The sequence below is a fragment of the Tamandua tetradactyla genome, chromosome 15 (genome assembly GCF_023851605.1).
Source record: "Tamandua tetradactyla isolate mTamTet1 chromosome 15, mTamTet1.pri, whole genome shotgun sequence".
Taxonomy (NCBI): domain Eukaryota; kingdom Metazoa; phylum Chordata; class Mammalia; order Pilosa; family Myrmecophagidae; genus Tamandua; species Tamandua tetradactyla.
Window position 1 is genome coordinate 73,585,651 of NC_135341.1, and position 27,451 is coordinate 73,613,101.

General features: G+C 38.5%; 1 protein-coding gene across 1 annotated transcript in view; it reads left to right on the forward strand.

The window, feature by feature from the left end:
• LOC143657560 (collagen alpha-4(VI) chain-like) overlaps positions 1-27,451 on the forward strand; it is a 115,978-nt gene that overhangs the window by 38,477 nt on the left and 50,050 nt on the right. The window contains exons 13-17 of the mRNA XM_077130092.1: positions 1,330-1,383; positions 16,614-16,685; positions 17,729-17,755; positions 19,138-19,182; positions 21,655-21,708. Coding sequence (XP_076986207.1) covers positions 1,330-1,383; positions 16,614-16,685; positions 17,729-17,755; positions 19,138-19,182; positions 21,655-21,708 — 252 coding nt within the window. The remainder of the gene's footprint in view (positions 1-1,329; positions 1,384-16,613; positions 16,686-17,728; positions 17,756-19,137; positions 19,183-21,654; positions 21,709-27,451) is intronic.

Sequence of the window (27,451 nt, forward strand, 5' to 3'; positions counted from 1 at the left end):
ACAGGGGAGATGACCTGTAACTTCTCATGGGAAGCCTTCAAACTAACAAGGAGGCTGGGATCTGGCATTCCTGCCTGTTTCAGCCAAGCACTCCTGAACCTGTCCTCTAGCCGGCTTTGTCTCTCCGTTGCACTCTTGCTCCCCGCAGAGACGGGTCTGATCCCTTTTTCTAACATTTCCATGAGGGCCAGCAGCTCAGCCTATTTGCTTTGGGGTACCTGGGCTGTTCCCGGGTACCTGGGCTGTTCCCAGTTCCCTGGGTGTTGCCAAGGGACGGCGACCCACAGTCACTCAGCAGCTCACGGTACTTGACGCTGTGGTGCTGGCAGGGGAACAGACACTTGCAGCTGCGTTGAGGGACATAGCGGGCCCGTTTGTAAGACATCCCCGCGCCCGTGCCCCCCCGCCCCACCCCATGCGTTTGCTATTGCTGTGGGCTCTGGCCGCCCCTCACCCTGCCACCCCCGTAGTGTCTTTGCACCGTCTTTTTATATGCTCTTTTGGGAAGGTTTTCCATGAGGTTGTTGAAATGAGCTCTTGATGCCTTTGAAGATTTAGAAAAGTGTATAAATTACTTTTTGAAAAATAAATTGTATCTCTACCTTTGCTTTTGATTTTTCTCTCCAAGTTGTTCTTTGATAAAAGATGGAAAAATCAGAAAATCAGACTTGGGGGCCGCTTTACATAATTTCTTTGTGATGCGGCGACAACGCCTCAAAGGTCAAAGATGGGGTATTTTGAATTTTTGAGGATTCTGTTCTTTTTGTTTGTTATAATTCAGCATTCCTGTCTTTGTTGATCACAAATAGAATGTGTCAGACTAAATAAAAATACCCTGCTAAGAAATGTTAAGTCAAACTAACCCGAGGAAATGGATTGTGTTTAGATATGTTAGGAGAAGTTGAGACCAAAGAGCTGAGTCACTCAGAAATTAGTAACTATTTCTCCTAAATTTTATGGGGGATTGTTATCGCTTTATTTACGGGTTTTTTTTTTTTAAACAAGGTCAAAGTCCTCTTCCAGAGTGACAGTTTTCCTTAGGTTTTTTAAGTAGAAACTAATCTTAGTTTGGAGTTACAATAGCAAACTATTAAATAAGACTTTGAAAATAAACAGGTATTCCAGTTTTCACTTTAATACAGATCAGAATATCTGTTTCTATGTATCATTGCAACCTAGCATCATGATTCTCAAAAAAATCATAGCTTTTCAGTAAAATCTCAATTAAGTGATTAAAGGGTATCCATTATTAACAGGTTTTAGTTCACACAGATCTGAGAAATAGACTTTAGAGTCCAGATTATTTATGCAAATTGCTTTTCTTTTTAGGGAGGGAAGGGTCCTGACGGATTGCCTGGTTATCCTGGAGAAGAGGGAAGACCTGTAAGTACTGAATCTTAATTTGTTTTTCTTTGAAGGACTAAGGTAAAATGAGTCAAATATTAACAACGCTTAATTGCACTTAAGTCATGGAAGTTTTTTTTCCATCTATGCCACTTAAGAAGTTTCACAATAGCTATATATATATAACAATAGCATATATATATATGCTATTTATTATAACAAATTTCAGGTGAGCATACTTTCTTAAGATAGAGTTTCTGGAAGGTGTTTAATGATAAAGTATGGTCATTTTTTTTTTAATCAGTGAACTTTAGATAACTGAAAAGGTGGTCTGTGTTTAATTTGCATGCATGTAAGAGGAGTAGTTAACTGTGAGTTGAAGTGCAGGAAATTTGTTACTATTAATGAAGTATTTATGTCTGTAAGTGGTTTAACAAGATAAATTGAAGAGGATCCAAGATGATTCTTATAACAAGGTCACTCAGGCGCCTTCCTGAGTGGTCCTAGAGGGGGTGCAGTTATAGTTGTCCACTGATGGTTTGTACATAATCCTGCAAATTCCCACAGGAATATGCAGGGAAAAGGAAATTTTCCTCTCATGTGATGGCTGTGGAGAAAAACAGTATTTCTAGAGAGAATTACTGAGCTAAGGGACCACATTTATTGCATCATATAAATATCTAAAGGGTTAAAAATCTCAGAAACATAATTTTCAATGAAGTTTGAACTATGGAAAACCATTTGTCAGAGGTGCCCTTTTTGGGGGGGGGTGGGGGGAGGTGACTTTTTAAAATTTGATTTGTCTGTACCACTGATTTTGGTCTCAGGATACCTTTACTCTTAAAGATTATTGTGAGTTATGTTAGAAATTAAAACAGAAAATGTTAAATTATTTATTTCATTTAAAAATAACAAAAATAAGCCCATTATATGTTAACACAAATGACAGGCATCTTTATGAAAAATAGCTCTATTTTCCAAAGCAAAAATCTCATATTTGCTTTTTTTTTTATTAATTAACAGGAAAAAAGAAATTAACCCAACATTTAGAAATCATACCATTCTACATATGCAATCAGTAATTCTTAACATCATCACATAGATGCATGATCATCGTTTCTTAGTACATTTGCATCGGTTTAGAAGAACTAGCAATATAACCGAAAAAGATATAGAATGTTAATATAGAGAAAAAAAATAAAAGTAATAATAGTAAGAACAAAACAAAACAAAACAAAACAAAAACCTATAGCTCGGATGCAGCTTCATTCAGTGTTTTAACATGATTACTTTACAATTAGGTATTATTGTGCTGTCCATTTTTGAGTTTTTGTATCTAGTCCTGTTGCACAGTCTGTATCCCTTCAGCTCCAATTACCCATTATCTTACCCTGTTTCTAACTCCTGCTGGACTCTGTTACCAATGACATATTCCAAGTTTGTTCTCGAATGTCGGTTCACATCAGTGGGACCATACAGCATTTGTCCTTTAGTTTTTGGCTAGACTCACTCAGCATAATGTTCTCTAGGTCCATCCATGTTATTACATGCTTCATAAGTTTATCCTGCCTTAAAGCTGCATAATATTCCATCGTATGTATATACCACAGTTTGTTTAGCCACTCGTCTGTTGATGGACATTTTGGCTGTTTCCATCTCTTTGCAATTGTAAATAACGCTGCTATAAACATTGGTGTGCAAATGCCCGTTTGAGTTTTTGCCCTTAATTCCTTTGAGTAGATTCCCAGCAATGGTATTGCTGGGTCGTATGGCAATTCTATATTCAGCTTTTTGAGGAACCGCCAAACTGCCTTCCACAGTGGTTGCACCATTTGACATTCCCACCAACAGTGGATAAGTGTGCCTCTTTCACCGCATCCTCTCCAGCACTTGTCATTTTCTGTTTTGTTGATAATGGCCATTCTGGTGGGTGTGAGATGATATCTCATTGTGGTTTTGATTTGCATTTCTCTAATGGCCAGGGACATTGAGCATCTCTTCATGTGCCTTTTGTCCATTTGTATTTCCTCCTCTGAGAGGTGTCTATTCAAGTCTTTTTCCCATTTTGTAATTGGGTTGGCTGCCTGTTGTTGTTGAGTTGAACAATCTTTTTATAAATTCTGGATACTAGACTTTTATCTGATATGTCGTTTCCAAATATTGTTTCCCATTGTGTAAGATATCTCCCTACATTTTCCTCTAACTGGTTTTATGGTCTTAGACCTAATGTTTAGATCTTTGATCCATCTTGAGTTAACTTTTGTGTAGGGTGTGAGATATGGGTCTTCTTTCATTCTTTTGCATATGGATATCCAGTTCTCTAGGCACCATTTATTGAAGAGACTGTTCTGTCCCAGGTGAGTTGGCTTAACTGCCTTATCAAAGATCAAATGTCCATAGATGAGAGGGTCTATATCTGAGCACTCTATTCGATTCCATTGGTCGATATATCTATCTTTATGCCAATACCATGCTGTTTTGACCACTGTGGCTTCATAATATGCCTTAAAGTCAGGCAGTGCAAGACCTCCAGCTTCGTTTTTTTTCCTCAAGATGTTTTTAGCAATTCAGGGCACCCTGCCCTTCCAGATAAATTTGCTTATTGGTTTTTCTATTTCTGAAAAATAAGTTGTTGGGATTTTGATTGGTATTGCATTGAATCTGCAAATCAATTTAGGTAGGATTGACATCTTAACTATATTTAGTCTTCCAATCCATGAACACGGTATGCCCTTCCATCTATTTAGGTCTTCTGTGATTTCTTTTAGCAGTTTTTTGTAGTTTTCTTTATATAGGTTTTTTTGTCTCTTTAGTTAAATTTATTCCTAGGTATTTTATTCTTTTAGTTACAATTGTAAATGGGATTCGTTTCTTGATTTCCCCCACCGCTTGTTCATTGCTAGTGTATAGAAATGCTACAGATTTTTGAATGTTGATCTTGTAATCTGCTACTTTGCTGTACTCATTTATTAGCTCTAGTAGTTTTGTTGTGGATTTTTCTGGGTTTTCGACGTATAGTATCATATCGTCTGCAAACAGTGATAGTTTTACTTCTTCCTTTCCAATTTTGATGCCTTGTATTTCTTTTTCTTGTCTAATTGCTCTGGCTAGAACCTCCAACACAATGTTGAATAATAGTGGTGATAGTGGACATCCTTGTCTTGTTCCTGATCTTAGGGGGAAAGTTTTCAATTTTTCCCCATTGAGGATGATATTAGCTGTGGGTTTTTCATATATTCCCTCTATCATTTTAAGGAAGTTCTCTTGTATTCCTATCCTTTGAAGTGTTTTCAATAGGAAAGGATGTTGAATCTTGTCAAATGCCTTCTCTGCATCAATTGAGATGATCATGTGATTTTTCTGCTTTGATTTGTTGATATGGTGTATTACATTAATTGATTTTCTTATGTTGAACCATCCTTGCATACCTGGGATGAATCCTACTTGGTCATGATGTATAATTCTTTTAATGTGTTGTTGGACACGATTTGCTAGAATTTTATTGAGGATTTTTGCATCTATATTCATTAGAGAGATTGGCCTGTAGTTTTCTTTTTTTGTAATATCTTTGCCTGGTTGTGGTATGAGGGTGATGTTGGCTTCATAGAATGAATTAGGTAGTTTTCCCTCCGCTTCGATTTTTTTGAAGAGTTTGAGGAGAGTTGGTACTAATTCTTTCTGGAATGTTTGATAGAATTCAGATGTGAAGCCATCTGGTCCTGGACTTTTCTTTTTAGGAAGCTTTTGAATGACTAATTCAATTTCTTTACTTGAGGTCATCTATGTCTTCTTGAGTCAAAGTTGGTTGTTCATGTCTTTCCAGGAACCCGTCCATTTCATCTAAATTGTTGTATTTATTAGTGTAAAGTTGTTCATAGTATCCTGTTATTACCTCCTTTATTTCTGTGAGGTCAGTAGTTATGTCTCCTCTTCCATTTCTGATCTTATTTATTTGCATCCTCTCTCTTCTTCTTTTTGTCAATCTTGCTAAGGGCCCATCAATCTTATTGATTTTCTCATAGAACCAACTTCTGGCGTTATTGATTTTCTCTATTGTTTTCATGTTTTCAATTTCATTTATTTCTGCTCTAATCTTTGTTATTTCTTTCCTTTTGCTTGCTTTGGGATTAGTTTGCTGTTCTTTCTCCAGTTCTTCCAAGTGGACAGTTAATTCCTGCATTTTTGCCTTTTCTTCTTTTCTGATATAGGCATTTAAGGCAATAAATTTCCCTCTTAGCACTGCCTTTGCTGTGTCCCATAAGTTTTGATATGTTGTGTTTTCATTTTCATTCGCCTCAAGGTATTTGCTAATTTCTCTAGCAGTTTCTACTTTGACCCACTCGTTGTTTAGGAGTGTGTTGTTGAGCCTCCACGTATTTGTGAATTTTCTGGCACTCCGCCTATTATTGATTTCCAACTTCATTCCTTTATGATCCGAGAAAGTGTTGTGTATGATTTCAATCTTTTAAAATTTGTTAAGACTTGCTTTGTGACCCAGCATATGGTCTATCTTTGAGAATGATCCATGAGCACTTGAGAAAAAGGTGTATCCTGCTGTTGTGGGATGTAATATCCTATAAATGTCTGTAAAGTCTAGCTCATTTATAGTAATATTCAGATTCTCTATTTCTTTATTGATCCTCTGTCTAGATGTTCTGTCCATTGATGAGAGTGGTGAATTGAAGTCTCCAACTATTATGGTATATGAGTCTATTTCCCTTTTCAGTGTTTGCAGTGCATTCCTCACGTATTTTGGGGAATTCTGGTTCGGTACGCAAATATTCATGATTGTTATGCCTTCTTGTTTAATTGTTCCTTTTATTAGTATATAGTGTCCCTCTCTGTTTCTTTCAACTGTTTTACACCTGAAGTCCAATTTGTTGGACATCAGTATAGCCACTCCTGCCTCTCTCTGGTTGTTATTTGCATGAAATATCTTTTCCCAACCTTTCACTTTCAACCCATGTCCATCCCTGGGTCTAAGATGTGCTCGCTGTAGACAGCATATAGAAGGATCCTGTTCCTTAATCCACTCTGCCAATCTATGTCTCCCGATTGGGGAATTCAGTCCATTAACATTTAGTGTCACTACTGTTTGGATAATATTTTCCTCTAACATTTTGCCTCCTGTATTATATATATCATATCTGATTTTCCTTCTTTCTACACTCTTCTCCATACCTCTCTCTTCTGTCCTTTTGTATCTGACTCTAGTGCTCCCTTTAGTATTTCTTGCAGAGCTGGTCTCCTGGTCACAAACTCTCCCAGTGACCTTCTGTCTGAGAATGTTTTAATTTCTCCCTCATTTTTGAAGGATAATTTTGCTGGATATAGGAGTCTTGGTTGGCAGTTTTTCTCTTTTAGTAATTTAAATATATCATCCCACTGTCTTCTAGCTTCCATGGTTTCTTCTGAGAAATCTACACATAGTATTATTGGGCTTCCCTTGTATGTGATGGATTGTTTTTCTCTTGCTGCTTTCAAGATCCTCTCTTTCTCTTTGGCCTCTGACATTCTAACTAGTAAGTGTCTTGGAAAACGCCTATTTCGGTCTAATCTCTTTGGGGTGCGCTGCACTTCTTGGATCTGTAATTTTAGGTCTTTCATAAGAGTTGGGAAATTTTCAGTGATAATTTCTTCCATTAGTTTTTCTCCTCCTTTTCCCTTCTCTTCTCCTTCTGGGACACCCAAAACACGTATATTTGTGCGGTTCATATTGTCCTTGAGTTCCCTGATACCCTGTTCAAATTTTTCCATTCTTTTCCTGATAGTTTCTGTTTCTTTTTGGAATTCAGATGTTCCATCCTCCAAATCACTAATTCTATCTTCTGTCTCTTTAAATCTATCATTGTAGGTATCCATTGTTTTTTCCATCTTTTCTACTTTATCCTTCACTTCCATAAGTTCTGTGATTTGTTTTTTCAGTTTTTCTATTTCTTCTTTATGTTCAGCCCATGTCTTCTTCATGTCCTCCCTCAATTTATCGATTTCGTTTTTGAAGAGGTTTTCCATTTCTGTTCGTATATTCAGCATTAGTTGTCTCAGCTCTTGTATCTCATTTGAACTATTGGTTTGTTCCTTTGACTGGGCCATATTCTCAATCTTCTGAGCATGGACCATTATCTTCTGCTGCTGGCGTCTGGGCATTTAGTCAGATTTCCCTGGGTGTCGGACCCAACAAGGTTGTAAGATTTTTCTGTGAAATCTCTGGGTTCTGTTTTTCTTATCCTGCCCAGTAGGTGGAACTCGTGGCACACGTTTGTCTCATGTGTTTGGAAGGGATCCTCCCGGTCACTGATCTCCGCGGCCTGGGGATTTCCGTTCCAATTCTCTCCGTTGGTTCGGAGGGCCGCGCGTGGTGGGGGCGTCAGTCGCCGCGGCTTGAGGGGAACCTGTGGCTGGTCGCCGGCTGCAGCGGGGCCGGGAAATTCGCCACCGGACCAGGAAGCTGCCCGCGGGGGAGGGTCACCGCGGCTTGGGTAGCCCTCTGATCCGAGACTCGTAGCCGGACCAGGAAGCCGCCCACAAAAGAGGGACGCTGGCTGCCTCAGCTTGGGAAACTTGCCTCTCCCTCATATTTGCTTTTGTATTAAGACTGTTTTGGTATCACATGCTCTGTGGCTGGCTTTTGAAAATCCTATTGAACATATGGGAGAGAATAAGAATATAAAGAGAAAATAAGATTCTAGTGTTGGGAAAATAGTTTAATCCTCGAGAACTCCCTGAAAGGGTGTTGGGGACACCAGGGACCCTTGGACCATAGGTGTGATTTGCTGGTATATACATGCATTAGCATTCTTGTTGCTTCAGTTGAGTGCACGTTGTTTTATTATTCTGAACATTCAGGCTGCCTGATCTTGGAAAATAAGCAGAAATCAGAGAAAATGTAGCTACCGAAATCTATGTTAGCTGATCCATTTCTCTGTTTATAAGAGAACTGCTCAGCTTTTTCTTTTTCTTTTGCCTCAGTTAGAAAATATAATTTGTTAGATGTTAGGGAATATATTCAGAAATATAGGGAATTGCAGATTTTCACTATCAATTTTTTAATGATGTTTTTAAATGTCCTTTAAGTGCTAATTCATTTTTTTCTGTTTGGCAGAGGTTGGCCTGTGGTTCATTGAGCCTGGTCAAAATTAGAAGAATAACTGAAGGTCCATCTAACCGCCCTAGGATTGTTGACTCCAATTTCAGACAAATGAAATAAACAAGTGCTTATATGTCTGGAGTGGGAGATGATTTCGTCCCCCTTCTCTGCTGTCCTAATGTCCTAAGATATTTTATAGAGACCCTCTGGTACAGAGCTTGAAATATAATGTGGTCAACACAGACGATTTTTAATTTTATAGTAGACACCCTAAAAACAGCAAAAAGAAACAAGTGAAATTAATTTAATATAGTTTATTTTACACAATTATCCAAAATAATATTTCAATACGCAATTAACATAAAATTTAGTAATGAGATATTTTTCATTATCAAAAAAATACTCTCTTCAAAACCCAGAAAATATTCTGTGCTTCAAGTACTCGATAGACTCATGTAGTCAGTGGCTACCGTGTTGGGCAATGAAACGCTAGTAGGTTTCATTTTCTCTTTTTTGCGTTTCTCACGAGAGCAGGTGACTTTTTTTTCACGTTACCCTCTGGATTGCGTTTAATGTCGTGGTTCAGGTTGGACTGCTCAAAAGCAGACACACTGCTCTGCAGATGGAACCATTCCAGAATGTGGCCCATAATTTGCAGGTTTATGTTGAAAGTCTATAAGGACAGATTATAAATAAACTAGTTATACAGTTATCCCTTCCTCCTCTACCTCCCCTCAGAAAAAATCCTTAGTGGTGTAAACAAATGATCTCATTATGTCTGAGGACTCCATGGGTGAGGAGACTGAGAAGGGCAGAGAGGGTGGTTCATCTCTGTTTCACAATGCCTGGGGTGGCAGCTGGGGGTCCACCTGCTGGGGCTGGAGAAGTCGGCACTGGAGAATCCATTGCCAAGATGGCAGCTTCTCTCACATGTCCCATGTCTGGGCTGGGATGGCTGAAGGGGAGGCTGAGCTGGGTCTGAGAGGGAAAGGGGCTCCATCCTGAGAGCAAGTGGCAGGGTCGGTCACACAGCAAAAGACATTATGGAATGGCCATCTTCAGAAAACACACTCTGCAGATTCATGACTTCTATGTAGTTTTAAAATTTACCTGTTACAAGTTGGTGGTTTAAATAATACCTTATGCCTTGGTTGTACAACTTACACATCATGACTTAGTTATGTATCTAATTAGTCAGATTATATAAGGTCACAAACAATGGTTATGCCATTTCAGTTGTAACAGTAACAGCTAACATTTATTGAGTGCCTCATGTATGCCACGGCTAAATTGTGTATGTGTTTCCTCATTTAATCTATGCAATAAGATATTATTCTTATTATTTCCATTTTCCATGAGATAACTTGGACTAGCTCAGCATTTGAAAAGCTTCTGGTGATATATTCTTTCCATTAAGTCATGGCAATGGAAAGTTGCTTTAAGCAACTCTCTAGAAAATGAGGGACCAGTTGTTAAACATGATAGAGCTTATATCAGAATGGGAAAAACAAGAAGTCTAAATTTTATTCTCAAAACAACTTAACAAATGTATCCATATTAAGGCAATTTCCATTTCCTAATGAGAACATCCTAAAGAAAAGTTTTGCCCAATTAGAATGTAAGAACATTTAGAGACGTAGGTGAAATAGGCAATTTTTAACATTATTTTATTTTCTTTAATTTTAGTTACACATAAAAACTTTTTTTTTTTTTTTTTTTGCATGGGCAGGCACTGGGAATCGAAACTGTGGCAGGTGAAAATTCTGCCACTGAACCACCATTGCGCCGCCCCACATAAACATTTCAAGTATTTTATTATGTAAAATAATGTATTAAATTAGAAATACTGCTTTTCTCTCTCTGATACTTTATCAAACTGTTTTTAAAAAAATTCATCGCATGTAGTTCAGTGTCTGTTTCTTCTTTGTAACTGGAGTCACCGCTTTTTGCAAACATTTCACTTGACTTTCTAAGTATATTGTGTTCAATTTGGGCTAAGTTTCTCAAGATAAACTCTATGATGTCTGTCATTGCAAATTTTATTTCCAGTCCCAAAACCCATTGTGTGATTTTTCTTATAGGCATATTTTCATGGTTCTCTCAATGTAAACATACCATTTATTGCTTAGAAAATGTTTGATAAAAGTCTTGATTTTATGGCATCCAACATTAGCAATTGTGAGAACTTACCCTCATGACGAATCTTTGTTAAATTTTTTACCTCCTTTATATTTTTATTTATTTGATTGTGAAAAATAACATACATACAAAAAAACAATAAATTTCAAAGCACACTGCAACAGTTAGTCGTAGAACAGATTTCAGAGTTTGGTATGGGTTACAATGCCACAATTTTAGGTTTTTACTTCTAGCTGCTCCAAGACGCTGGAGACTAAAAGAAATATCAATATAATGATACAGCAATCATACTCATTTGTTAAACCCTATTTTCTCAATCTAATTCCACCTTCTTCTTCGATCTTTCTCCCATCTTTAGGGTTGCTGGGCTGTGCCCATCTTAACTTTTTCCTGTTGGAAGGGACTGTCGATTATATGGGATGGGGGATGGAGCTAGATGATGTTCTGGAGAGGCTGGGCCCTCTGGGTTTCAGGACTTACCTGCCTAGGAACCATCTGGAGGTTGTAATTTTCTGGAAAGTAATCTTAGTGCATGGAACCTTTGTAGAATCTCAGATAAAGCCCTAGGTGTTCTTCTTCTTCTATATTAATCATCATAATTTAATTTACTTTTTTTTCTTTTTTTATGGGAAATAACATGTAAACAAAAAAGCAATAAATTGCAAAGCACATCACAACAATTAGTCGTAGAACAGATTTCAGAGTTTGGTATGAGTTACAATTCCACGATTTCAGCTTTTTTCTTCTAGCTGCTATGAGATACTGGAGACCAAAAGAAATATCAATTTAATGATTCAGCAATTATACTCATTTCTTAAACCCAACCTTCTCTGTATAAGTCCACCATCACCTTTGATTCTTCTCCCACTCTTTAGGGATATTTGGGCCATGCCCATTCTAACTTTTTCACTTTGGAAGGGGCTATTGATAACCTTTTATTTTTAACTGATTCTGGCAGGTTAACCTCAATGCATATCCTATAGATATCTCAAGTTAACGCTGATGGGGTGTCAGTACTTTGCTCTTCCAAGTTAAGTAATGGAGACAGTACTCTGAAAATATGAGAAACTTTGTGAAGACTTTGTGAGGACTTAATTTTTTTTTTTTTTTTTTGAGAATCAAACTTTGCTGCCATTACTCTGTCAAAACTGAACACAATCCTCCTGCCTCAAGCCATGTGAAAGCTGAAGATTATATCATCCATTACTACACCCTCCCAATCCCACTCCCACAAAGTAAACAGTATGTATCCTTCCAGACTTTTCTCTATACAGCAGCAAAATATGAAGATTCAAAAAAATGTTAACTAAAATTGGATCATGTTATACTTACTTTTTTGCCATTTACTCTTTTTTTAATGTAATTTATTGAAATATAGTCACATATCATATAATCATCCAAAATGTATAATCAGTGGTTCACAGTATCATTACATAGCTGTGCATTTATCACCAAAATCAATGTTGGAACATTTTCATTACTCCAAAAAAATACATGTAAGAATAAAAATAAAAATGAAAAAAAAATATACCTAAAACATCCCAAACCCCTTATACCCACTATTATTTATTAATTTTTCTCTTGTATTTTTACGCATCTGTCCATACACTGGATAAAGGGAGTGTCAGCCACAAGGTTTTCACAATCACACAGTCACACTGTAAAAGCTATATAGTTATACAATCATCTTCAAGATGATTATACAGTCAGCCTTCAAGAATGAAGGCTACTGGAATACAGTTTAACTGTTTCAGTTTCTTTCTGGCTATTCTCATACACTAAAAACTACAAAGGAATATGCCATTTACTCTTTTTAAAAAATAATTTTATTGACAAAACACACAAACACAAACATTCTTAACACACAAACATTCCATATGTGGTATACAATCAATGGCTCACAGTATCATCGCATAGTTGTATATTCATCATCATTTTTTAGAACATTTGTATCACTCCAGAAAAAGCAATAAAAAGAAAAAACTAGGGGTGCACGAGTGGTTCAGGGGAAGAATGCTCACCTTCCATGCGGGAGACCTGGGTTCGATTCCAGGACCATGCACCTTCCCCCAAAAAAAGAAAAAGAAAAACTCATAACATACCATACCCCTGGCCCCTCCCTCTAATTGACCACTAGTATTTCCATCTACCCAATATATTTTAACCTTTGTTCCCCCTATTATTTGTTTTTAATCCATATTTTGTACTCATCTGTCCATACCCTAGATAAATGGAACATCAAGCTCAAGGTTTTCACAACCACACAGTCACATTGTAAATGTTATATCTTCATACAATCATCTTCAAGAAACAAGGCCACTAGAGTACAGCTCTACAGTTTCAGGGACTTCCCTTTAGCCCCTCAAATATACCATAAACTGAAAAAGGGATATCTATATAATGTGTACGAATAACCTTCAGGATAACCTCTCAACTTTGCTTGAAATCTCTCAGCCACTGACACTTTATTTTTTTCTCATTTCTCTCTTCCCCCTTTTGGTCAAGAAGTTTTTCTCAATTTCTTAATGCTGAATCCCGTTCATCCTGGGATTTCTGTCCCACATTGCCAGGGAAATTCATAACCCTGGGCGTCATGTCTCACGTAGGAGGGGAGGGCAGTGGGTTCTCTTGCCATGTTGACTTAGAGAGAGAGGCCATATCTGAGCAACACAGATTCTCTAGGGGTGACTCTTAGGCCTAATTTTAAGTAGGTTTAGTGTATCCTTTGTAGGATTATGTTTCATAGGGGTGAACCCCAAGATCTGGAGCTTGGCCTATTGATTTGGTTGTCCCCTCTGCTTGCAAGGGTTTCAGAAATTCTCCAAATGGGGTAGTTGATCTTTCCTCCTTTCTCTCATTCCCCTAAGGGGACCCTGCAAATACCTGTTTATTCATTGTCCAAAGCACTCTAGGATTTATTGGAGCATCGCACTAAGCTGGACAAACCAACAAAATCTCATGCCGATTTCAAGATTCCACATACTTAGGGTGTTCAACTAAATTGACCGCACAAGTTAAAGTAGGAAATTCACTACCCAAAATGTAAATTTTGCCCCCAGTAAACATCTCTCCCTTTGGTCTCACACACAAGTTGAAGTTTTAAGATATGGACAATATCATCCTTTACCCTGTGTTCTGATCTACCCCAATCCTATTCAGATCAGCTTCATTCATATCTCCAGTTGAAGTCTGATCCCTTTTTCAACTTTTTAAACAGTTCCTGTATGGGGTAGTGCTGACTTTTGTTACCGGACAAAAGCCATGGATTCTTCTGCCCGACGCGTTCAATAACCAATTTCTAAGACACTGGAGTTTCAAAGAGAGAAAGTTTATTACTACACGTGTAGCAGGAGAGCAGATGGCCTAACGGCCCAACCTCTGTCTCCTTGGACAAAGGGGATTCAAGGTTTTTAAGGATTCTAGCAAGGGGAGATGAGGTCATTTCAGATAGTAAATTCAAGGCAGAAGTTCAAAACATAAAAGAAAACACTGTTAAACGTGGTTAACATATGTTAACATAAATTGAAAGGAAAGGAGGCAGAGCTCTCTCTCTTTTGATGGCAGAGCTTGGTGGATGATTTACAAATGTAAGGGATTGAGGCTACTTAATGACTGTTTGACTTACATTAGGGCCTACTAAGAAAATGACCAGATAAAGAGCATAGCAGTTTACAGTCACAAAGGCACCAGGCAAGTGATAAGGGCTTTTACAATATTTCCACATATCCAGACAGCTTAATTATAGTTTAGGGTTTTCAGATATTCCCCTTTGTCTACTCCAGTATTCCAAAAAGCAAAAGTGACATCTATATAATGATTCAGTAATCAAAATGATCCCTTAAATCCTGATTTCTCAGTTACACTTTCATAGCTTCATAGACTCTGAGTCTCAGGTGTCACATAAATACCCGGAGTTTCAGGGAAAGACCAGGTTATATTCAAACAGCTCAGTATCTCAAAATTTAGAATTAACAATTACATCTCCTGAATATGTGTGACTGCTGTAAGAGTTTACAATCTAGGACCCTTTACTATAAGCCCCAACCTGATAACCCATGCTTTTGACTTTAGTGCACTGAGTTTTTATATTATAGTTAATCCATATAATTGAGGCATGATAATATTTGTCTTTTTGTTCCTGACATTTCATTCACCATACAGTTCTTAAGATTTATTCATCTGGTTGCATGTATCACAACTTCCCTCCTTCTTGTGATGGCTCAGTAGTCCATTGTATGTATACACTGTTGTTCCCCCTTCCATTACTCAGTCGTTGTACACTTAGGCCACATCTATTCATTGTGGATCACAATCGCTGCTGCCAGAAACACCGGTGTGCAAATGTCCATTCGTGTTCCCACACTCAGTTCCTCCAGGTATATACTGAACAACAGGGTTTCAGGATCATATGGCAAACCCAACCACTTGCCTCCTGTGGAACCACCACACTGCCCCCCAAGGGGCTGCACCTTTCATTTCCTTGTGAATAGGTACATTTCTTTCTCTGCATTTTCTCTAGCACTTGTTTCTCTCTGAGCATTTTAAAATAGTTTTATTCATGCATCATACAATCCAGTCTAAGTGTAGAGTGTCTATACACTTTTCTTCCACAAAGAATCCATACCCCTTTCCCAGTGCCCCTGCCTGTTGACATTTAGAAGCATATTACAATGTTACTGTTGACTCTAGACCCTAGCTTACACTGATTGTACTTTTTCCCATATACCATCTATTTTCAACACCTTGCAATACTGACATTCCTTTGTTCTTCCTCCTGCAAAAACAGTTTTTAATTGTACATCACTGTACATGCTAGACACTCCTAAATTAGTGACAAGTCAGATTTAAGACTATTATCTTCTTTATGGGATAATTTTTTGAAAATACATACCTTAATATTTCATCATGTACGCATAGGAACTGAAATTTGAAAACTGGGAATAGAAGTCGCAATTTTTACATGGTGTCCCTGCTTTCTAGGGGACATCTGTTTTGTACGTATCACCTATTTTCCAATAAAGGCAACAAATTACTCAGGATCTGTAAGACTGTATAGTTCAATATAGTACAGTAGGTATGTTAGGATTAACTTTTGCAGCTGAGACTTAAGCATCACAAAACAAGTTGGAAGCAGAACTAGTACACAAATCCAAGGCCTTTCATTCTAGACTCAGTGCTTTCAGCCCTACCATGTGCCTTTTTTGCTTTTCTGGGCAGCTTAGGTAGGACAGTTTTCTCACTTCATTAAGTCAAAATTAGACGTTATGTCTATAACTTTTTTGATGAAAGTTCATGTTCAGGGCTTCCTAATTCATATTTAATCAATTCAACAAAAAGATGTGATCTCTACTATTCCCTTCCTTTAATCTAGAGCAAATGGTTATATTCACTAACTCAGAAAGTCATTCTTCAAATCCTGATTGCATGTGCACTGTGTGCCTGACAGTGTGCTTGGAGTTGGAGACTCAGGGATAAATAAATGAGACATTATCCTTGCCTCCAAGAAGTTCCTAATATAGGAAGAGATTCTGATATGTTAAAAAAAAAATCCCACTCTCATGTATGCTAAGTGCTGACACAGTGGTATCTCAAAAATACTGCAAGGAAACTGAAGGGGCAATAGGATAGGGTCAACAGAATAAGTTCCTCTATGTTTTAGGAATAGGGAGGATTTTGCCTAGAAGATAAGAATTAAATAGTGGTTTATACTTTGTGTGTTGTACCACTAGAGATATTCTAATTAATTCAGTGGTCTGAAGGAAATGTTCAAACACATCTTTATTTTCATTTGGAATCTGAAGTTTTGTCCATGTAATCGGACTGAATTTGGGTTTGTATTATTTTGGGTATCAATGTGGGCAGTTGATAAACGAACAATGTGATTGCCTGTGAATGACATGATCAGGTCTTTGAGGATGTAGAAGTAGCTGGAAGTACTTTTACAGTATTTAGTATTTCTGAGTGTCATTATTACTGGTTTGAATCCACCTGTTGGTGACAGAGACAGTTGCTTGACTATTTTCATCACACCTTTATTCCACAGGGAGAGAGAGGCCCTTGGGGTCTTCCTGGACTCCAGGGTGAGGACGGATGCCCTGGAATGAGGGGATCTAAGGTGAGTGTGACATTGAGCTGTGAGATTCTTCCTCTGTCTCTTTGCTTGAGTCTGGGAATATCTTAATTCTTCTACATAGCTTTGGAATCTTAGATCCTCTTTAGACTGAGATAGTATTAGTTTGTACTCTTCAGAAGCAAAGCCTGGGAAAAGGAATCAATTGCAAGTGGTTTACTGGGAGGTGGTCCCAGGAAGTGAGACAGGGAGGGAAGGGGCCCAAAAAGGCTGCTTTGCCAATCGGATTACCACTCTGGGTAGAGGGAGCTGCATCCTACTGGGGAACTCTGGGAGCCGATGTCAAACATGCATCTCAAATGATCTCACTTGAGGGGCCAGGGAGCTGGGGTATTTATATACCTAATCTTTCCTGGAATTAATCAGGGGATGCCTCCAAGGGCATTCCTTCCTCATCACTCTGGCCTGCCCTGCATGTAGGTAGGACAAGCTCTAATTCTAGAGAAAACACTAAGGAAAAGAGTGATAGCAGCTGACAGTTGGAAGTTGGGCTTGAGAACACTGGAATTTTAAAGGTCGAATAGATATGGTTGGTCATCTTTTGCGAGTGGTTGCATTAAATTAAAATAAAAAAATGATTGAACTAAGGGCAGGAAAAACTTTCTGCAACCTCAGAGTCCTAAAGAGAGTTTTCTTGACCCCATTGACCATATTCAGTATATTCTACCAAGTGACTATTTCAATTAATCTCCTCTGTTGTTCCTGGAGGCCCTCTCATGCTTATTAGCTGGTGTATTCTCATTTTGTCTATAAAATATGATCGTTATAATAACAAGTCACAGGCCACTGCTGTTCCCTGCTACCCGTACATGAGGAGTTGCAAGGTGCAATTTTCTCTAATTTACAGGTAAAGAGTGGTGGGTGGAGGTGGTAATAATTAGAGTCCATGAGACCCATGACATTCACTGGAGAAGAAATATTCATTTTGATCTAATAATTGCATTTTCTTGAAATTAGGAAACGTATAGTTTTTTAACTGAAACAAGATTTAAAAGATCTCATTCAAGCTCAATTCCTTTTTACTTTAGGGAGCAAGAGGATTTTCAGGAGAGAAGGTAGGTGACTTCCTTTACTCTTTGAAAATTGTATAGCAGCTTCTTTGGGAAATACAACGCTGTATTCAGTTGCCTTTCCTTTGCTTGAGTGAGGCAAAAAGATTTAGAGAAGTGAAAATGTCAGGTGGTAGTATCAGCCCAGCTGCCATGCTCTCAAATGACTATTTGTAGGACACATATTTCAGATTTAAGGCAGGGGTCTGTGTTCGCATTTTCAAGCCTTGCTAAGTCTATAGTAATCAGGTTATCAGACTTACACAAGATGGTTTGGGAGACTCGGTCCTGAATCCAAGTGTATAAGGGAGGGTCTGGTCGAGTGGATATCAGATGAGAGAAGGGTGCTAGGGTAAGGCTGATGGGAAAGAGACTCTGGCATGGTAGGGAAATGACGTTATACTCAGATTCATAATCACTGTATCCATTTACTCATTCTTTCATCCAACAAGTATTTGTTAGGCACCCATTCTGTCCCCCACATTATCCTAGGGAAAATTTACAAAAGCAATCAATAGGACAGCAGAGGGCTCACAGATCTTCCTTACTCTGTGTTTTTTGGTACCACTGATTCGCCCCTGTGGCATATAGCAAATGTATCATGTAATTCTGGTCCAACGATTTGGTAAGCCTAGTTTCATGTACCAGCTGTCTGTGGTTAAAAAAAGAAAATTGCCTGAAATGTGTCTTTCCTAGGTGGACAGTAAGTCTGCTATACTGCATGTGCAAGATGCATTTTATTCTGCTTTAAAAACTCTGGATTTCTTCTTCAAAAGATGCTTTTAATGAATAATGAATGTCATTTTGAGATAGCAGAATGAAAGGCCTATTATTTGAAAATGATGGAATATTTGATGAGCTGTCACTATGCAGGAGCCTGTTCCTACCACATCACCTAGTTAGCCTCATTTTTTCAGATCTTCCTTTAAGGATAATTTCTTTTATGGTCGGCCCAAGTGCTCACACGTGCACTCACATTTTTAGTTATGCCTTTGTGTGACTTTCCAAAAACCCATTATAAAGATAAATTCAGTCATATTTGTTAGCCTTTTTTAATTAAAGGAAGTCAGTGAACAAAGGGCCATCTTTAGCGTCAGTGGGAAATGTTTCTTGCAGTCTTGTGAAGGGATAACTTGTTACCAGTGCAGAAGTTTTTTAAAAAGTCTTTCTATCCATGCAAAATTTGAGGGTTTTTCCTTCTCTTTTTCATTAGCACCTATCAGGAAAAACAGTCTTTAACTGCTCAGGAAGACAACAACTGCTTTTTATAATTGAGTGCAGTATATAAATGCTGTTTCAGTATGCATCAGTTATTAACAGAAACAGTTGCAAGTATTACTTAACATTAAAGAAATAACCATGTGCACCTGCTCCTCTTGCTTCCACAGGGTAACTCTGGTGAGGAGGGTGTTGGAGGATTGGATGGAGAGCCGGTAAAGAAAGTTTCTCATTCTATGTATTCCTCTCTACTAGTCTTGCAACTCTACTCTATATATTCTTCATGATTAGTCTAGACATTTTACCATGAATACTCAACAATGTATAAAATTAATCTGTATCTTTGTCTTTATTCCCAAAAATACAAGGACCTTAGAAACTTAGTTATGCTCAATATATTATATGGGATATGTATAATATATTATGTGGGGTATATATATGGGATATATGTAATATATTACTGTCTAGTATTTTATTTCCATTGTACTGTTTTTTCCTGTGTGTGAAATTTCCCCAATTAGACATTGTTATTATTGTTGTTTTATATAGTCACATTTGTACTCATATTTACTGGAATCACTGTTGCCTTCCTTTGTAATCATGTTTCTTTTGCCTAAGGTACAACTTTTAGAATTTCCTATAATGTGTCACTTCATTGTAAGCTCCTTTGGTTTTTGTTTCTCTGAAGTTTTATTTTATTTTACCCTCTTTCTTAAAAGATAGTTCATTGAGTAAACAATTTCTTGTTGTAGTTATTTTCTTTGAAAATGTAATCTCATGCTCTTCTGGCTTGTATTGTCTTCTAGCTTTCATTATTCTTATTAGAAATCATCTGCAAAAATCATTGTTGTCCCTTTGTAAGCAATCTTAAACAAAATATCAGGCTTCTTTAAATTTTTTCCTCTGTTTTAGTTTTCTGTAGTTTCAGTGGGATGTGTCTAGCTGTGAAATTTCTTTTTATTTATCCTATTTGGAATTTGTTGGATCTTTGATGCTGAGTATTTGTGTCTTCCATAAGTTTTAGAAAATACTCAGCAAATTATCATTTTGGATTTTTTAAATCTTTCCCATTTTCTTTATTATCTCTTTACGGAAGTCTAATTAGAAATTTGTTAGCTCCTTCTCATTCTGTCCTCTCTTCCATGTATTTTAAAATGTACTTGTCTTTCTGTACTACATTCTGAATAATTTCTTTAGTTCCTATTTTCTAGTTTAATTTTCACCTCACTTGTGTTAAATGCACCATTTCACTGGTCAATTAAAGGCTTAATTTCAATTATTTAATACTTTTCACTCCAAGTTCTATTGGATTCTTATTCAAGCATGTTTGCTATTTTTTTTTTTTAGGTTGCTTGTTTTGTTCTCATCTTTTTAATTTAAACATATCAAAGCATACACATTTTATACTCTGTGCATTTTAATTTTTATATCTGTAGGCATTGCTGTCAACAGGATTGTTGTCTGTTGTTTTTGCTAGTTCTTCCTCTTGGTGTCTTATTTTCTCATGTATGTTGTGATGTTTCATTTAAACTTATTTTCGATGGAGCTTTATCTGTGAGCAGATAAAGGCCTGAGGCTTTGTTGTGGTTGTTGTTTTTGCTAAGTTCCTGGGGGAAACTACCTTCTGGGGACATTTTTTAAAAAGATACTTTTGTTGACACATCTTCACACACATAGAGTCCGTACATGGTATACAGCCAATGGCTCACAATATCATCACCTAGTTGTGCATTCATCACCATGATCATTTTTTAGAACATTTGCATCACTCCAGAAAAAGAAATAAAAAGAGAAAAGAAAAAACTCAAACTCCCATACCCCTTACCCCTCCCTCTCATTGACCACTAGCATTTCAATCTACCCCATTTGTTTTACTCCTTATCCCCCCTGTTATTTATTTATTTTTTATCCATTTGTTTTTACTCATCTGTCCATACCCTGGATAAAAGGAGCATCCGACACAAGGTTTTCACAATTACACAGTCACATTGTAATCGCTATGTGATTACATATAGTCACTATACAATTTAAGAATCAAGTCTACTGGAACACAGCTCAACAGTTTCAGGTACTTCCCTTCAGCCACTCCAATATACCATAAACTAAAAAGGGATATCTATATAATGCATAAGAATAACCTCCAGGATAACCTCTTGACCCTGTCTGAAACCTCCCAGCCACTGAAAATTTTTTTGTCTCATTTCTCTCTCCCCCTTTTGGTAAACAAGCTTTCTCAATCCCTTGATGCTGGGTCCCAGCTCATCCCAGGAGTTCTGTCCCACATTAGGGGGAGATATATACTGCTGGGAGTCATGTTCTGGGGCCATTTAAAAATAATTGATCAGCTTGAGGTTTCTCACATCACACACACAGGTCAGAGGAAACCCTTAGGATGGCCAATGGCTGTTGCCTCTCTGGATTCCTGCTCTCTCTTCATTTTGGACTCAAGGGATTTATCTTCTTTCTTGTCAGCTCATTAATGTATGGTAAACATATTTTGATTTGTTATATGGAATTTTAAATAATTTTCCAGTGGATAGTTGTTCAGGGCATCTAGTCTGTCATTATGCCAGAATGGTAAAGAAAGTGTCTACTCTTGGCTAGAATGTGAAATTACATGAAAAAAGTTTATAGTGTGACTGAAATTACTAAGATTCTTTGTATATATTCCCCTTTCCTTCTTACAGGGTATGCGGGGAGTCCCAGGGCCATCTGGAGAAAAAGGAAATAGAGGAAGTCAGGTAAAGTGTAAGGATGGTCTTCTCTCATATTTCTATGACACAAACTGATGTTGACAATTTATTTGCAAGCTTTGAGAAAAATCATGGTGTACTAGATTGGCAGCTAAAGGGCAATAAATATGAGATGATTATTTGGAACCGTTACTTAAAGCCTAACTGCCAATAGTGAGATGAGTAATGCAAATGAAGTTATGTGACATTTAGTGCTCTAGAAGAGTAATCATGTCAGTCTCCATCTCACAAAATTTTCTTGACTCTCTGCCATCAATGATTTAGTCTCACATCTAAAGCCCTTTCAGCCACATCATTCACTGATCTCAGCCAAGAAGTGTCTTTCCCAATCAAATTGCACTACTCATTGTCTCCTGAACATCACTCTGTGTCTTTGCTCATGGCAGGTGCCCCATCCTGGAATGTCTTTCCCTTGCCTCCATCTTCAGTGTCTATTTGAATATCACCTTTTCTTCCAGCAGCTCTGCTCCTTGTTTATGTCTTTCTCAACTGTGTTAGTATGGAGTGAGCTCTCCCTTCCCTGCATCCTTACAGTTCACGTTATTTGTACTGATTCCACACTGCCCCAAGCTGCTAATTACAGTTCTTTGGGAGGGGAGGCAGCATCCTGACACATGTACTGTGATCCCCCCTTTCTGTGTCTATGGCAGACTGATCTTTCTCCTACTGCAGCCAAGCATGCTTGAAGGATCCTTCTTAATACAGTACTCCAGCCAGCTTCTACTAATTGACTGTGTTAGATACAGGAGATGAAGTTTATTTACTTGTGCTTCTTTGTACTCCTCTTGGAGTAAGAGTAATGTTTTTCACCCCAAGGATGCACAGTTAATGGTGTGGACTGACCTTCTGATAAATGAAATAGGAAGAGTCAGAAAACATGGCACTTCAGTGAGGTTTAATTTCCAACTTGCAGTTTGTGGATCAGATTTTGGGGAAGGTAAAGGACACCACACCTCCTTCACCACATTCGGACAGCCTTCAGTTTCTGTTAAATTTTGTTAAATAAACACCTGTCATTGATTTCCTACCTGTAGGGCCTTTTACTTGACACAAAGGAGGGTTCAGTGGTAAATTAGACATGGCTCTGATGTACAAGGAGCTTATTATATGTTGCAGTAGCCAAGATTTGTACAGGAAAAACTACAGTAGAAAACAGAATAGAATAAAGGCTGTAAGGATAAAGTATAGAGCAAGTGACTTAAAGAGGAAACTAAAATAAATAAGAATGGCTTTTCATCCAATCAGTCATCAAACACTTATTGAGCATCTGTCATAATCCGGGCTTGATTCTAGAAAGGGGAACAGTCAAGGGTTCTGTCTCTCAGAACTGGCCTCTATGGAGAGAGAAAGACATTAATGAAATAATCACTCCAATAGATGTAAGATGTTCTAGTTTGCTAGCTGCCGGAATGCAATATACCAGAAACAGAATGGCTTTTAAAAAAGGAAATTTAATAAGTTGCTAGTTTACAATTCTAAGACTGAGAAAATGTCCCAATTAAAACTGGTCTATAGAAATATCCAGTCAAAGGCATCCATCCAGGGAAAGATACCTTGGTTTCAGAAGGCCAATGAAGTTCAGGATTTCTCTCTCAAGTGAGAAGGCACATGGCAAACAGTCAGGGCTTCTCTCTCAGCTGGAAGGGCACATGGCGAACATGGTGTCATCTTCTAGCTTTCTCTCTTGGCTTCTAGTTTCATGAAACTCCCCTGGAGGCATTTCTTTCTTCATCTCCAAAGGTCACTGGCTCATGGACTCTCTGCTTCCTGGTGCTGCAGCATTCTCTGCTCTCTCCGAATCTCTCATTCTCCAAAATGTTTCCTCTTTTATAGGGCTTCAGAAACTAATCAAGACCCACCCAAAAGGGTGGAGACACATCTCCCCTAATCCAGCTTAATGACCACTCTTGATTAGGTTACATCTCCAGGGACATGATCTAATTACATTACAGTATTAAATAGGCATTATTCTGCCTCTACGAAATGAGATTTTGATTGAAACATGACTTTTCTAGGGTATATACATCCCTTCAAACCAGCACATTCCACCCTCTGGACCCCCAAAAAAACATGCTTTCCCCATATACAAAATATTTTCATTTCATAACAATATCAGAAATCCTTAAACCATTTCAGTAGCAATACAAATGAAATACAAGGTTAAAACCAGTACAAAATCTCAAAGTTAGTTACAAGCATGGTCTGTCCTAAGGCAAAATTCTCCTCTGTCTCTGGACCTTTGAAAACTCATAACAAGTTATTTGCTGCCAACACACAAAGGAGGAACAGTCATAGGATACATATATGCATTTCCATAAGGAGGAAAGAACACAGGGGTCACTGGACCCATACAGTTTTGAAAACCCACAGGGCAAAGTCCATTCAATTTCAAAGTCTGAGAATAATTTATCTTCAGGACTTTAGAAAGCAGCAATCCCACCCTTTCCAGAGGCCTATGCAGAGGCCTGCCTCTGTCCAAATGCAACCTTGGGGGACAATAGACAGACCACCTTTTTCTTGGCTCCACCCTCTCCAAGCATTGGAGCCACACCCGGGCTCTCTGCCTTCTCAGGGCACATGCTCAACCTCTCCATGTGGTGGCAGCCAGGCTCTCTCCAAACCTCAAGGAATGTGCTTCACCCTCTCCAAGGCCTGAGATAGCATAACTCTTCCATTGCAATGAGGTGGAATGCCCATCCTCTGCCTTTGGGGCAAACTCACTCTCTCCACAGGCTTGGGTGGGTCCACTCTCCTGGCCTGAGGCTTCTTAACTTCAGATCTCAGCCTCCATGGTTTTGTCTCTGAAGTTGTTTTTCCTCCAATGTGTCCCTTCTCTGAACTCCCCAGTCCAGACTGGCAGCAGCTCTGTTTATATAGGTGTCACAGCACTCTCATTGGCTTTCTATGCAGTAGCCTTGGATCATGCCCATCAGACACATAAGGAGTTTCCACAAATCCTTCCTGGATAACTCCATGTCCAATCCTGGCTTTCTCTGAAATGGCTGGCTGGTTCCACATTTTATTAAATCCTCACACAGGACACTATTCTCTGGGGTCTCCCTTGCTGGAGGCACAGAACTTTCCAGAACTTCAATTTCTTCTTTCTTTGTACCCAAGAGTTCAGTTTTCAGCTTATCTCTCCTGTCACATTTCACTATAAGCTGCGAGGAGAAACTAGGCTCCACTTTCCACATTTAATTTGGAGATCTCTTCTGCTAAATATCCAAGTTCATAGCTTTTAAAATCTGCCCTCCAGCCAAAGCCACTAGTCAATTTTGCCAGATTATCTGCTATTTTAAAACAAGGATTGCCTTCCTTCCAGTTTGCAATACTTGCCTCATTTCTGTCTAAGTCCTAGTCAGAGGTATCTTTAGAGTCCACATTTCTACCAACAGTCTCTTCAAAGCATTTTAGGCCTTCATTATCAAGCTCCTCACAAGTCCTCTAAAACTTTCCCCTTATCCATTTAAAAAGCCATTCCAACATGTTTGGTATTTGCAAACCACAGCAGCACCCCACTCCTGGTACCAAAATCTGTTCTAGTTTGCAAGCTACTAGGATGCAATATACCAGAAACAGAATGGCTTTTAGAAAGGGAAATTTAATAAGTTGCTAGTTTACAGTTCTAAGGCCAAAAAAATGTCCCAATTAAAACAAGTCTATAGGAATGTCCAATCAAAGGCATCCATCCAAGGAAAGATAATTGGTTCAACAAGGCTGATTGAGTTCAGGGTTTCTCTCTCAAGTGAGAAGGCACATGGTGAACACAGGGCTTCTCTATCAGCTGGAAGGGCACATGGCAAACATAGTGTCATCTTCTGGCTTTCTTTCCTGGCTTCTGGTTTCATGATGCTCCCTGGGAGGCGTTTTCCTTCTTCATCTCCAAAGGTTGCTGGCTCATGGACTCTTTGCTTCGTGGTGCTGCAGCATTCTCTGTTCTCTCCAGATCTCTCACCCTCCAAAATGTTTCCCCTTTTATAGGACTTCAGAAACTAATCAAGACCCACCCAAATGGGTGGAGACACATCTCCCCTAATCCAACTTAATGACCACTTTTGATTAGGTTACATCTCCAAGGAGATGATCTAATTACATACAACATTGAATAGGGATTATTCTGCCTCTACAAAATGGGGTTTTGAGTAAAACATGACTTTTCTAGGGTACATACATCCCTTCAAACCATTATATAAGATTACCACTGAGATAAGTGCATGAAGGAGAGGTAAATGAAGAGTGGGTCTGATCCAGCCTGCATGATGGCTTCATTGAGAAACGAAGCTGAAATTTAAAGGATGATTAACAGTTAACTAGGTGATGAGGGAGGAGGGAAGGGGGCAAGAAAGCATCCTTCCATTCTGAGGCCTTTTAGCTTTTGAGCAAGGTCCAAAAGGGTGGGGAGGACTCAGACGTTCAAAGAGATCAAGACATTTTCACTCAGACCTCTATGAGATGGAACAGGAGGGAGATACAGGGCATTCCAGCTTAAGGAAAAGACACAAGGAAAGGCTTAGAGTTGGAAGAACTCAGGATAGGTTTGGAGAAATAAGGATTCCACTTTACCAGGTCAGGAAGTAAAATAAAAGCATAAAGAATCAGAGGGAAGGGCAAGTTGGAGTCAATTTATGCCATGTTTAGGAGTTTTTTGTGTGTATTTTCCTAGGGTCAATCAAGGGCTATTGATGCTAGTTATAGGTTTTTTAATAGTACTCTGGAAGACAAGTGTCTGTGTTAGAAAAGGAAAGGACTAGAAGTAGGGCAAATCGTAATAGGCGCCATACGCCAGGCTCTGTACTAAGTGCTTTCAATTTATTATTCAATTTAATCCCCACAACCATTTCACAAATGAGAAAACTGAATCTTTCAGAAGTCACAGAAAATTGCTTAGCTGTAAATTAGAGCAGTAGGATTTGAACTCTGAATTATGTTGCTCCCTTCCATTATATTAGACCAAGATAGAGGTAAGATGGGGTCTCAAGTAAAGTATGAGGTAGCTTCTTTTGGAGCCTGGAGAACATTCCTGAGTGTCTATGAGCCACATCCCAGAGAGGGGCCCCTCTTCATTACTCTCACACTGCAGTATTATCCCCCGGAAGCGGGCATATGACGTCACTGAGGAAGGTCCCTGCAGCTAGGGGCTTTCTTCCAATCTGCGGCTCCTTAGGAACCATCACACAGAGATGGCAGCATCTTATGGCAGGTTTTAAGTGAAGCATCCACCTGCTTATCATCTTATAGTCGTATAGCAGTTTGCCTCACCTCTCTGCTTCCCTTTTTGTAGCAGTAGAAAGCTGTGGAAGTATTTTTCTTTCCTTTTCCCTCTCCCTCTTTTCCTGCTCCCTGTTCTAGTTTGCTAGCTACCAGAATGCAATATACCAGAAATGGAACAGCTTTTAAAAAGCAGAATTTAAAAAATTAGAATTTACAGTTCTAAAGCCATGAAAATGTTCCAAATTAAAGCAAGCCTATAGAAATGTCCAATTTAAGGCATCCAGGGAAAGACATCTTGGTTCCAGAAGGCCAGTGAAGTTTAGGGTTTCTCTCTCAACTGGAAAGGCATATGGCGAACATGGCAATTCATGAAGCTCCCCCGGGGCATTTTCCTTCTTCATCTTCAAAGATCTCTGGCTGCATGGCCTCTGTGGCTTTCTCCTCTCCTGGCTCTCAAGCTTTCTCCAAAATGCTTCCTCTTTCAAAGGATTCCAGTAATCTAATCAAGACCCACCAAGAA